The sequence below is a fragment of the Manihot esculenta genome, chromosome 14, assembly GCF_001659605.2.
Source record: "Manihot esculenta cultivar AM560-2 chromosome 14, M.esculenta_v8, whole genome shotgun sequence".
Classification (NCBI taxonomy): Eukaryota; Viridiplantae; Streptophyta; class Magnoliopsida; order Malpighiales; family Euphorbiaceae; genus Manihot; species Manihot esculenta.
In genome coordinates this window covers 25,549,790-25,564,151 of record NC_035174.2, presented here as the reverse complement: position 1 = coordinate 25,564,151, position 14,362 = coordinate 25,549,790, and the positions used below count along the sequence as shown (strand labels likewise).

General features: G+C 27.2%; 1 protein-coding gene across 1 annotated transcript; it reads right to left on the bottom strand.

The window, feature by feature from the left end:
• Positions 1 to 11,793: 11,793 nt before the first annotated feature.
• On the bottom strand, positions 11,794 to 13,521 carry LOC110630762 (WAT1-related protein At4g28040). Its single transcript, XM_021778330.2, has 7 exons — positions 13,337 to 13,521; positions 13,194 to 13,262; positions 12,978 to 13,094; positions 12,632 to 12,860; positions 12,397 to 12,555; positions 12,171 to 12,319; positions 11,794 to 12,090 (listed from the first exon to the last, which is right to left on the bottom strand). The coding sequence occupies exons 1-7, from the start codon at positions 13,516 to 13,518 to the stop codon at positions 11,871 to 11,873; spliced, it is 1,125 nt and encodes a 374-aa protein (XP_021634022.1). The 5' UTR covers positions 13,519 to 13,521; the 3' UTR covers positions 11,794 to 11,870.
• Between the last annotated feature and the right edge of the window lie 841 nt (positions 13,522 to 14,362).

Genomic DNA, 14,362 nt, shown 5'->3' with positions numbered 1-14,362 from the left:
AATTCTAACTCTTTCTATATAAGATTTGCACTAGATTCTTCTAGGGGCTCTTGGGTATGTAGAAATTATTTTTAATAAACATTATTTCCTCTAGTATGGGTATGAAGGATATCATATCTTAAATGGTTTTGAAGAATGACATATATATTTAGAATAGAGAAAAAATATTTATTCTACTCTATTTTTCATTAAAAAAGCAGAGCTTGCATATAATATGATTCAATACGATTCATTACGAAAATTGTTCTATGAGAACCACCTTCTCTGTTGAAATTTTCACTTGACCATCTAAGTAAAACAAAAGTTATTTATTAACAATGGATATTCATGCCCTTAATTCTTTTATGAATAGAAGAATATAAGTAATACTACCTTTTAGCTTCAAGCTAAGAATTCTATAATTGTGCTCCGTCTTCGAGTAAATACCATCTAATATATTTTTTTCTTGCTTGTTAACATGATTTTGGATATAGTATTTGTAAGTCATAACTCCATTGTCCTTGCTAGGGGTGAGCAGTATTTGGTTCAAACTGAAAAAATCGATCGAATCGAATTGATTTGAAAATTTAGTTTGATTTTTTATAAATTTCGGTTCGGTTTGATTTTTAATTTTAAAAATTTCCGTTATTTCGGTTCGGTTTGATTTTGATCAGAAAAAACCGAACCGATTAGTGATAATAATGTGTTTTTTCAATAATATAGAGAAATTAAATCATATTAAGATTAAAATATTTTAATTAAATTTTAAAATATTAAAAATAAAGTGTAAAAAATAAAAAAAAAATTATTAAAAATTAAAACCGATCAAACCGAACCGAATCGAACCGAATTAGATCGGTTCAGTTCGATTCGATTTCTGACTAAAATCAGTTCGGTTCGATTTTTATAAACACTAAAATTTCAGTTTTCAATTTATTCGGTTTGATTTAATTTTAAACCGAACCGACCAAATGCTCACCCCTAATCCTTGCACAATAAGAAGCTGTGAATAAAATGGGGAGGGATGAAAGAAAATGAGAAGAATGGATAGTTGATAGTTGAGAAATAAACATTTTACTTTAAATGGATCCCATATTTATAATTAAAATTTATTTTAATAATAATAATAATTATCACATCCGTAAATATTAATGGTGTTAAGGTAAAAAGTTGTCATTTGTTAATAGCGTGTAATCACAAGACCTATTTTGTTACAAACTTAACCTCAGACTTGACTTGAAAAAGCCGTTAAATCACAAGGTAATTTTTTATACTTTTATTTTAATATTTTTTATTTTTTTTTTCAAAAAAGTAGTTCTAACTGTTCATAAAAATAGTAAAAAAAAATCTTTTTTCCATTTAATTAATAGGGTTTCATAAAATATTCAAAGGTTTATATTGAAAAAAATAAAAAAAAATTCTACCTATGTATGTACAAATTGATTTATATCCGATCAATGAAAAGTGGAATTTCATATTAATATGTGGGTCCCATTATATTTTAGATAATTTTTTTTTAATTTTAAATTACGTATCATGCTTTTATTAATAAGATTATTTAAATAATTAAATATAATCTATTAACCATTAGTTTTTGTTAGTCGTTCTATTTTCAAAGAGTTAGAAGACATAATGACAAAACGTACTTATACAAAACGCTATAAAATGTCCATAGTCGTAAGATATCTCATTAAGAATAATTCATCTAAAGTAGATTGTTACCTCAATCTGTCTCTATTAATTAATATAATGATATTAGTGATAGTAGAGTAGTGAATCTCATGCTATAGAATATATTATATCTAGGCAAATATGTGGGCAATCATGGTGATGAATGGACTGAACTAGTGACACTTAGATGAAGAACACATGGAGTTTACTTTTGTCAATTCCGTTCAATGTTCATTCTAAATCATAAAAATGCATATAGTCCCTAAACTTGAGACTACATATAACATCCTCAAATCCATAGTTATGAATAGTGGCATCATTAGGTATGAGCTAGGCATTTCACTATTAGAGAAAGTGGCATTAGTGGATGTGCTAGCTTGCTCTTAGCTACTTAGGGAATGTGCTAGCATAACTCTAAACTGATAATAATTGAATCATAGAAAACTCAAATAAAGAAACAGACATATTCAGAAATAAAGTAGACAATGTGATTAGCGGGTTGGAAATGAATCACTTTCGAAAGTACTTAGGGTTTCCCAACGTACTCGCTTGAGGTGCTTGTTAAAATCCGACATACTTACCTAAGTGAAATAGATTTCTAAAAACTAAAAACATAATTTAGTAGGTCAATCCATGAATATTTAAAGTTTGAAAACTAAATTGAAACATGTAAAGAGTTTAGTAGGTTAAGGTGTGAATATGGAAAGTTCAAAGGCAAAATTCAATTTTAGTCCTTCATTTTTCCATCTCTTCACTTAAACCCTCCATGTGTCATCTAATTAAGAATGAAAGAAATGAAAAAACAAATAAAAAATGGGTTGTCTTCTTTCAGCCACCTTATTGCCGAATCTTATGCCAATGAAAAACAAATATCTTGTTTTTCTTTCTTCCTCCAAAACTAAGCCAATCTCTCACCAAATCAACTTTTTTCTTTAACTAAAATTCACCATAAGATCAAAAGCTAAAGAAAGAGACATATATTGAAAGAATTAAAGAAGAAAATTTTTAGGGTTTCATATGCACCAAACTTGAAAATCAAAGGTGAGCTTAGAAATGTGTAGGAAATAGCATCTTCTCATTTCTACATGCATGAATTTAAATTATAAAGTCTTAATTTTAAATTTATTCAATCCTTCCCTAAGATACAAATTTACCTAAGTGAAGGAACATAAAATAAAAAGGAGTTAGCTAGAGAGTAGAAGTGGAAAAGAAAGAGAAATTCAAGAAAGGTTTGGTATTTGTATAATTTTTTTGTTTTCCTTTGATTTTCTCATGAATATGTGAAATTAGCGATTGATTTTACTTACTATAAATTTTGCTTTGTATAAATATATAATATAAATGTTGAAATAGTGTTTGAAAGGTTTAAAGTAAAGAAATTTAACATGAAAGTTAAAAATACAAACCTAGAAGCATAGGTTTTAATAGGATAGCATGTGTTAGTAGCTTCATAACTCATTATGTAGATATTGAAATTAGGCCTAAAATATACCAAATGAAAACTGAGATAAAGAGTTAAAACTTTCATGAGTTGGCTAAATTTTAAGTCTTTAGGTAAGATTATGTAAATTACAAGTAGACTTAAAATGGTCATTGTGATAGAGCATCCGAAACAGACTGTATTGATTATACCATAACTAATTCTATACATAATAAAATTAGTTAAGACCAATGCCAAATGAATTTTAAGAAGTATACCTAGAATTTTGTAGAAGACACTTAAACTTGAACTTGTATGAAAATACATGAATCTGATATGTTTTTTGATACTATAAACAAATACCAATACTGGACTAATTAAAACCTTATTGAGCAACTTGTAAAGAAAAATTCATAACTTAAAATAGTGAGATCAGATTTGCATGAATTATACCTTTTTGGAAAAATAAGACATAAAATACACATTTATTATGAAGAAACTTAAGTCAAATTGTAATTTTAAAGTGTTTGAAAAGTTTATCTAAAATATGGCAGGATACAGTACTTTTGAATTAGAATGCATAAAAATTGACATACTTACTTAATCGGTAAAATTACGCATGTACTTACTTATTGTACTTGATTTTCGCACGTACTTGCTTGATAATAAAACTTATTTGTGCATGATGATTTGAGTAAAATTTACCATTCTCTACTTATTAGTTGTATGAAATGCAAAAGTGAATTGACTTGATGCACCAATGGAATGCTACGTCGATAAAGTTTTGCACTATTTGCTAGGAGTTTCTCATCTTATTAACCTTAGCATATGATATATGTATTTTGGAAATGATTTCCAGTAGCTTCAAATGACATGCATTTACATTGAACAATTGATACATTGAATTAATGATATTTGGCCCTGGTAAACTTAATAGGAGTTGAGGTTAACTTAAGGGTATGACATGCCATATAAATATACAGAGTTCGTAGTACTGCTACTGATACATTATCTATATTTGAGGTTACATGTCATATATCTCATAAGTATAGCCACGGATCCCTGTTATCATAGTTTTGACCTTTGAGTCTACCGTTTGCTACCATGTGCCCATCATTATAACTCCTTATCTACCTAGTCAGCCCTACTATGTGTTTATAAGGGTTGAGAACCTAATAAAGATTGATACTTGATTTTTATAAAATTATCAGTGAATGTTAACATCTTTGCATCTATTGCATGCACTAAACTATGGTGATTTGCTATAAATATAAAAAGTGCAATAGTGGCAAAAGAAGATGTTTTATTGAATCTAAAGGAAATTATTGGCTTGCACAAGCATACATATTGTACTCCTATCTTTTACTAAGAAGTTTGACAAGTATGATTTGTATCATGTCAACTACATTTGACATGTTTGTAATTATTTATTTAATTATCTATATACATGAATATGTTTGCTCTATTTTATTATTTCTTTGCAATCACCCACTGAGTATTAGTTCAGCATGCTGGTTTTTACCTCATGCAGGTTGTAGTAAAGTAATCACCGCAGAGGTTATTAGAGTTCAACATTGGACATCAAGACTATTATCATAGCTAGTTGTTTTAAGTCTCCGAGTCATAGTATAGTTATATTTTGGCATGTACATATTAAATAGGGTGGGTTATGAAGGTTATATAACTTAAAATAATATAATCATATATGGATAAAGAAAAAGAGCTAAACGTTTGCATGTGATGATATTCATGAAAAAATAAGGGATGATGTTGTTATAAAATATGTGCCAAATTAAAGAATAGTAAGATATCAAATGAATGTTAAAAATTATAAATATATTTTTCATATGTACTACAGGTTGAAATACTGATAAAATAGAGAAAACTCTACCAAAGTTTTTGTTTAAAATCTTACATTTACTTCACTCACTTTATGAAATTTATATGAACTACCTAATAATTTGGTAATTACACATAAAAAAAATGATTTAGTTTTGAAATATCTAAGAAAGTATAGTTTGTGACAATCCTTACTCTGTCTATACTTTGACAAGGTAAGGAGTGTTACAATTAGTAGTATGAGAGTAAAGGTTTAGGCGATTCTAGATTATAGTATGTATGTGTATATGTGTAATATATGTACCTGCCAAAATGAGTTTACATGAATTACCTAATAACTTGGTAAAAATGGTTTAGTTTTAAAATATCTAAAAAAATATAGTTTGTGGCAATTCTTACTCTGTTAATACCTTGACAGGATAAGAGGTGTTACAGCATATCATACATATCACATATATAAACATACCATTCTAATTGGATGATTATGGACATTTTAAAAATAATTTTCTTGAGCCATAAAAGGAATTTAATACTTTAAAACATAGGTGGCAGCTTCTCTTATCTTCAGAAGTAAAAAAAGATTCCTCCAATGCACCACATCCAATACTCCTTGTAATTTTTCAATGTCTCCTTTTCTTCTTGGGTTTATAAAAATAATCCTATCTACACATCCTAATTACATAACAACTATATAAGTAAAAAAAAAAAATCTTAAGTTACATTCAAGGAGAATTAAATGAAAAGAGAATTTTACACCTCAGAATAAAAAAGAAAGACAGGACGCGCAGACCCTATTTAAAAATTACCAAAAAGCTTTAATCCATACACAATGGACCATCCACCACGAAAATAAATAATCTTAAATGTATATAAATTAACCATTAATATATTTTATTTTTATTATTAGTCTTGTGTTAAAATTAAAAATTAACAATTTAATATTTTAATTTTGGTGTCAACCAAAAAGAATTCACGAATAAAATAATTTTATTTAGACTTCTAATTATATTAGAACATTAATTTTAATAGTAAATTATAAAATTAAATTTAATATCATTAAATTTCAAAATTAATTTAATGAATAAAATAATTTTATTCATGTTTCTAATCAAATTAGAAAATACACAAAATTAATTTTAATTACAGTTAAAATATTTAAACAGTTCAAATTAATAAAAACTATTTTAAATTAAATAGCCATTTAATTTATAGATTGAAAATAATTTTAAATTTACTTTTTACCTAAAAAGGACTACTTTGAAACTTTTCAAAAAGTGCAGAGACCAAATCGTAATTTGGCTTACAACTTCTTCTTCTTCCTCAGAATAACCCTAGCTGCCGCCCAAGTCATTATAGCAGCCGACCAAGTCATCATAGCAGCCGACCAATCAGCCCGCTCCCCGCCGCCAGCCTGGATCGCCGTCGACAGCGCAATACTTGCGCTTCGACCGGTTCCGTCGCTGGCACGCTGATGATCGATGGATTCGCGAGGGAGGTGACCGAACCAATTCGTCCAACACTCCCTCCTCTATGGCAACATCGAGCTTATCAGCTCCCACCCGCGGCAGCCTTGCAGTTGTTGCGCACGACACGCGTGCATTGCTGGCCACAGGGACGCGACACCGTCATCGGACGTCATCACGAGGAACTGCTTCAGCCTTTTCCATTTGCTTCTCATTGCCCGCCCACCGCCATGCTTCAGTCATCGACAATTCCTTCAATAGGCAATGATAAGAAGATCTTCGAGCAGATCGAGATGCCCGACAATGATCTCAACAGCCACAAATGCTGCAGCTGCACACAGCATGCACGCGTCGCTGGCCACAAGGATGCGACACCCGTCGTCAGACATCATCGAGCTGTCGCCGGACATTCCAGGAATTGCAGATCATCTTCCACGATTCCCAGAAATCGATGAATTTACCTTTTTTTTTTTAATTTTTAATAAAAAAATTAAAACTATTTTAATTTTAGATTAAAAAAATAATTTTACAAGAAGAATTTTCAAAAAACACCAAATTTTATTAGTACATAAAATTTAATTCAATTAATTTAATAATAAATATAATCAATTATTACATTTTAATTATTTAAAAAAAATTATAATGTTATTTTTGAGTTTTAATCATATTAAATGCAATAAAAAAATAAAAAAAAATAAAATTTTTTATTAAATTATAATTAAATGAAAAAAAATAATATTTTAAAAAAATAAATATATTTTATTTTATTTACGGTAAAATACGGTACCATTCATGTTAGTTGGATTATTACAAATCACAAATCGATCAATTATCTAGTCTCTAATGATGTCTAGTCTCTAACAATGTCCATATAGCATAGCAATAGAAAAATTTTAATGAGAAAGGTTTTGAATAATAGTTCTCTGTGTCTTTCCTATAAATTTTGGAGGTTTTAAAAATGTTTCTGCATGTTTCTGCTAGAAGCACAAACTCTCATAGGACAGTCATTTTATACTCAAATCCTAAGTTTTAATATAATAATAATAATTATTATTTATTTAATTAAATAAATAAATAAATTATAACTATGATCTGAAACTTTAATAAATCAGCCATATAAATCTTAGATAATTTTAATTAAGTCACTACTTGATTAATTATATCAAAATTATAATTTTTTCAAATTATAATTTTCTCCCAATAGTAATTATATGTAATCAACTCCTATTTGACTTAATTTCTTATTTTATTTTCTTGTAATTTTTTACGTATACGACCTTGTAGATTTTAAATATATTAGCAATAAATATAATTAATTAATTAATTAATTTGAAGGTCAATAACATTATCTAGCAACATGTTAAGACTATTCAAATATTCAAAATATTAAAAGTGGTTTGACTTAGTCTTTTAGTGCATGGTTTGTAAATGTAATTAATATTCCTTTATCATAAATATTTAACATTTAATATATAGAACGTGTCTGTAATATTAAATCATATTAGTTCTTATCTATTAGCTATTGATCGATTAAATGAAATTCTAAATCTCATTTACTAATTTCATTCTATGACAGGCGTCAAATCCATCAATTAAAACTTATTTCTTTTTTCCTGTTTTAAAAGAATTTGTAAATAGGGCAAATGAATATCGATCTCACATATACCTTAACTTTGTTTAATTTAGATGACTAGTAAAATAAGAAGAATATTTTAAAATAAAAAGAGAGAAGAAGAGAATCATTGTTTGGAGAAATTGATTTAAAAATAGAACTAAAAGAAGAAAAACAATGCAATTAAGATGATGAAATAAATAATCAAATTAAAGTTCAGCCGAAGGTAATCAAAATTTAGAGGTCGGTAGTTGATCATTGATTAGAAAGATAATTCATTTTATTATCTATTATTTGGTTATAGTGTTCAAACACACGAATCCCACCAGTTATTCCTTATGATTAAATTAATCTGCTACGCGCTTAAATTAATTTATAGTTAACTAATAATCCCAACACGCGTGTTGATTTAATTAGTTAACTGCTTTAAGAGAGAAAAATATAAACTTGATCAATAATAATACGCGAATTATTTAAATCAAATCAATTAATACTTTAATATAAAAAGAATTCTAATTACTATTTGTTATTAATCCAATTAAACAATTATGGATATAATTGGGTTAATTAGCAATATGTTGTCTTCCAGGAGATTCAATAGGCCTCTTAAATTTCTAAAATGGCAACAATAGAGGTGGTGTTTCTCAAAAACAAAAATTAATTGAAAACAGAAATAAGATGAAGAAAAGTCAAGAATGTAATCTTACAATTTTGAATAAACCTCAGTTTTTTATTAACCTTCAACTGAAAAGAAGAATTTAGCCTATAAGACATATAATAAAATTGCAAAGGAATAAAGAAAAGAGAAGAAGAAGAGGGCAGCTAGAGTGGACTGAATATGAGAGAGGAGGAGAAGAAAAAAATATGAGATGCCTAGATTAATTCTAAAGCAGCCTTTATATAAGCTTTTTCTCAAGAAAAAGATAAATATTCACAATTTAAAAGAAAATCTACTACTCCTTTCTTATCTCAATTCTAATATGATTATGTTTGCTTCAATCTAAAACTGATTTGAACTTTATACCGCTGAAAAAATCAGCATTACAGTTGGCAAATTCAAATTCTAGAGTCTGTCCATCGCCGTGGGCTACAACCTTAGGCAAGACTATATCCTCCGGTCAGAAAATTTTTTAATTCAATCTCTTTTTGTTTCTTTTCTCAATTTTTGCTTAAAAACTTGTCCAAAATCAAATTTCAAGTAGAAATTGATTGTTTATATCAAAATCATAGGAAAATCGTGGATTTTAATAAGAAAGAAGCGGTGAGTTTTGCAACTCATCATTTTACCCTACGCAAAGATTTCATGATTAATGCCAGCAGATAACAAGTGGAATATTTCCGAATTTAACATAGGGTGATGAATCATATCTCAATCACATAAACAACTTTTACGATTCCTAATATATCCAATTTATCATCATTTGTTACTCATGAACCAATTAACGTGTAAGATAAATTAAAAACATAAAAATCCCTATATAAGATTATTTATTGATTTCAAATCAAAATATCATTTACACAACAATCACTTGAGTAATCTATACACATTGGTTATTTTTTATATAGATTTCTCATGTAGTTTAGTTCAGTGCACATATTTATAAAATAAGTGTCTACATATTAGTTCTAGATATCTCATACATTTTAATTTATGAAATCAATTACTTCATCTAAAAGGGAAAAATATAATATGTATCAGTTTCAACAACTCTAAATATTATTATTCAATCATGATAAGAACATTTAAAAATATTAGTTAAATGCAATAGAAATCTCATAATTATAATCACATTATAATTTTTCTACAGTAATATAATTTTATAAACTTTATTTTTACTCGTAATTCAATTAAATTAACACTAAAAATTGCTGCAGTGCGTATTACTAACAATATTAATATTTATGAAATTTTTATATAATATAAATTAATGAAAAATAAATTTATTTGGATAACTTTAGTTTTATATGATTGTTGTAACATTGCTTTAAAAGGAGGTACGGTTCATATTGTAATATGCTTAAACTAAATGTTTATCGTGTCAAGTTCAAATATTAGCATCACGTTTCCCTTGTTTTAGTTGAGTTTAATTAATTCTCGATTTGAGTTGAAAGTCAATTTTAAATCTGGCTAGTTCTCCAGTTAAATTGACTTTTCATATCAATTCACATTGATTTATTGCAAATACAGGTTTTACGTATAAAGTGGATCAAATTAGATATCAATTATATGTGTATTAAATCAAATCGATTATTCGTTTTGGTCCATAGTGAAGCCAATGAAATCGGTTCGATTCGAATTTAAGGAATTATATTTTATTAATATAAATAAATAAATTATTAATTTATAAAAAATTAAAGTAACATGCATAACTGAGTTGGTATGTGTAAAAGGAGTAGTAAATTTTCTTACAACTTGTAATGCTTAATCGATGAGAGAAAATCTATAGTTTGAGTTTTAAGTTTTGAAATTTATTTTAAGAAAATCTGGGGGTAATGATATAGAAATATAAATTTTGAATCAATAAAAGTATGCAAATAACTCTATTGATCCATATTTAATACGGGTCCTTAAAAACGTTCCTTTTTCTTTCATTCTGTTGTTCTTAACATTACGAGTACAAGTGAGCAATATGCAGTTAAAATTGAAAAAAATTAACCAAATTGAATTAATTTAAAAATTCAGTTCGATTTTTTTATTTATTTCGGTTCGGTTTGATTTTTAATTTTAAAAATTTCAGTTATTTCGGTTTAGTTTGGTTTGGATCAGAAAAACTAAAAAAAAAAACCGAACCAACTAGTAATATTATTATATTATTTTCAATAATATAGAGAGATTAGATCATATTAAAGTTAAAATATTCTAATTAAATTTTAAAATACTAAAAATAAAGTGTAAAAAATAAAAAATTTATTAAAAATTCAAATTGATCAAACTGAATCAAATTGAATGGAATCAGACCAATTTGATTTGATTCATTTCTGATCAAAATCAATTCGATTCGACTTTTATAAATATCAAATTTCAATTTTTAGTTTATTCAATTCGGTTCGATTTCAAACCGAACCGACCGACCGAATGCTCACCCCTACATAGGGGTGAATTATTCAGTTTAAATAAAAAAAATTAAGCAAATCAAATTAATTCAAAATTTTAGTTTAATTTTTTATTTATTTCGATTTGGTTCGATTTTTAATTTCAAAAATTTTGATTATCGATTCGATTTTGATAAAAAAATCAAACTGAACCGATTAATAATATTAATATATTATTTTTAATAATATAAAAAATTAGATCATAATCAATATTGAAATATTTTAATTAAATTTCATAATATTAAAAATAAATTTTAAAAAAATAAAAAATATATTAAAAAATCTCAACCGATCAAATCGAATTGAATTAAATCGAATCAGACCAATTTCATTCAGATTGATTTCTGTAATTTGTTCGATTTGATTATCAAACCGATCGAATATTTACCCTAGTGTAATTTTCTTTTGTTAAGTTTTCTTTTGAAACCGAATATTCTTTTATCATTTTTATCTTACGAATCTCTTAATTAAATTCTCATTTAAAATAAAAAATTTTATAAAATTTTAATTCAATTAATTTTCTTTGTACCATTTCACTTATTTGAAATAAAAAACTTTATTTTTTATAATTAAAAAATATTTTTAAAATGAATTGAAACATATACCTTTTTTAAGAATTTATTTAATTTTTTTATTATAATATTTATCATTAAAATACCAAAAACGGAAAGAAAAAGATACACTTTATCTAATAGAAAACAGTAGCAAATCTTTATTCAAATTTAAACTTGCTCTTAATTTGTAAATGATAGAACAGAAGGCAGAGGCCACGCACTAAGAAATGGTACTATTTTTATCTGTGATCAGCAGATTTGAGCGATAGAAGTGGTTCTTTCAAATCATCAACTTTGCCATTCTTATTCTCTAAAGATTCGTCTACTATCACTTCTACAGTTCTTGACTCATCTTCTTGTAGCTTCTCATGCATTTCCGTTTTACGTTCTTCAAAATCTATGGCTTTACCCCATAGTACAACGTATAGTCCAATAATCACAGCTAATGCACCAATCAAGCTGATGGATGAGGAAGAAAGGAAAGAAAATATCATAAGTTATATGAATTATTTTGAGAAATAATATGTCAAATTCATTACCTCCCAACGTAGGTCGGTTCATGTAGAAATATAGCAGCAACTACGGTCCCTATAACGGTGCACAAAGGGTTGAACATTGCAGTGAAGACGGGGCCTCTTTGAGAAATGCACCAGGCTTGAACAAAGAAGGACAGAGCCATTGCAATTCCCTACTCCATTTGAAGAAATCACACAAATCATGTATCCGAAAAGGGATACTTTCATAGGAAAACGATGAACTGCTTACCGCAAATAAACAACATCCTATTTCAAGAAATGAATTCAGATGCCAAGCTGCAAGATCTTTTACGAGAAAAAATGCAACTATTGCTGATTCTATTGTAGCCAATAAACCCATTAAAGCAGACGAAAATAAGTGGTCAGGACAACTTGCTGAAATTGGGATCTGTTACAGATAGTAAAGAAGTTGGTTAATCAGTATATGAATAGATCATCGTGAGAGTAGCTAAAATAGGATCTACCTGAAAAAGCATCCAGAGTGACCAACAACTACTGCTTCCAAAGAGAAGTAGACATCCCAGCAGCCAGTTCTCTCCTTCATTGTTGGAGAAAGAATTTAGTGGTAGCAGTTTGGTGTTTAATAGTTTAGGGCCTTTGAGAAGTGCCATGGAAATGGCTCCACTTACACAGATTACAGCGCCCAAAATCTTGGCCACGCTTCTCCAGCTGTGCGTAGTTACTTTCTCCAATCTAGTCAATTTTTCAAAAAAAAAAAAAACAGCAAATTGAATGTGAAAACGATTGATATATGACCATAGCTATTTAAATATGAATAAAAGCAGCAGCAAATCATTTGATTTTATTTACCCCAAAATGATTGCAAGTACAAAGGTGATTGCAGGGGTGAGATTAGACGTTGCGGTTGCTACAGTTGAAGAGGTTAAGTAGAGACCCTCGAAGTAGAAAATTTGGTAGGCTGTACCCCTTCAATTCAAAGAAAATTACACCTCAAACTCTGAGAATATACTAATTAGAACTCATAAAAAGAGGAGGAAAAATAAAGTGATTATACAGGCATGTTACCCAATAAGTGAGGCAAGAAATATCCAAGCGAAGAACCTTAATCCAGAAGAGAACCAGTATGAATTTCTCCTGCGGCAGATATGAAGTCTGAGAAAGAGGATTTCAAAAGGAAAGATAGAGAGAGAGTTTGCTTGTGGCAGTACCTTCTTGAAAGGCAAACTAGAGGTGCCATGATCAAAGTTCCTATGCCTTGCCTGTAAACTATAAAGACCCAGGGATTCAATCCTCGTAAAAAAGCAGCTCTGCTTAAGAGAGCAACCCCTGCATAAGCGATCTGGATCCCAACCATTGCCATTACTGGCTTACAATCATCAAAACCTCCCATTAATTCTTTTTGATCAGTAACCCGGCAACCTGGAGACGTATGAGAAATTAAGTAGAGAATATATATCATAATTTTTTTCTTTACGTGATATTATCTTAACTCCTTATATTCATAATTTATAAAATATATTACAATATATTAATTTTAATAACTAATAATATTTAATATTATAATTAAATAAGTAGTAATTATTTTTACAAAAAAATAACTTTATTGTATTAATAGAAGGAAATAAAATATTAATAATTAAATAATAAAAAAAAACTTTAACCTATGATATTTAATTATGAATTAACAAAACTATTAGAATTATTATTGTAAAATTTTATATTTTTAAGTTAAAAATTATAATAAATTTTTGGTGTAAATTATAATCACTATTAAAATAATATTTCAAAATTTTTTATTAACTTTTTTGAAAAGATTTTATCATATACTTATTAAATTCTAAAGTTTATTATTATATTTGGTCGCATAAATTTCTAAAACTAAATAAATTAATCTATTTTAAAAAGAGACTCAAAGAGTTTAATAACAAATCTCTTCAATAATATATATAAATGTTTGAAGTAGAGGATAAACAATCTAAATTTATTTAAGTAACTTTCATCAGATTATTTTAATTTTATTAATAAATTTAAAATAATATTTAAAACATATTATTTTAATTTTAAAAATTATTCAAATTTTAAATTTAATATTATTTAAATAATAAAAAATAAAACACTTAACATATTAATACAACATATTACTTAAATATCTTATAATTTTACTATGAGATTATTTTAATAGATATTCTATATTAATTAGATTTAATAAAAAATAATAATTTTATTAGATAAAT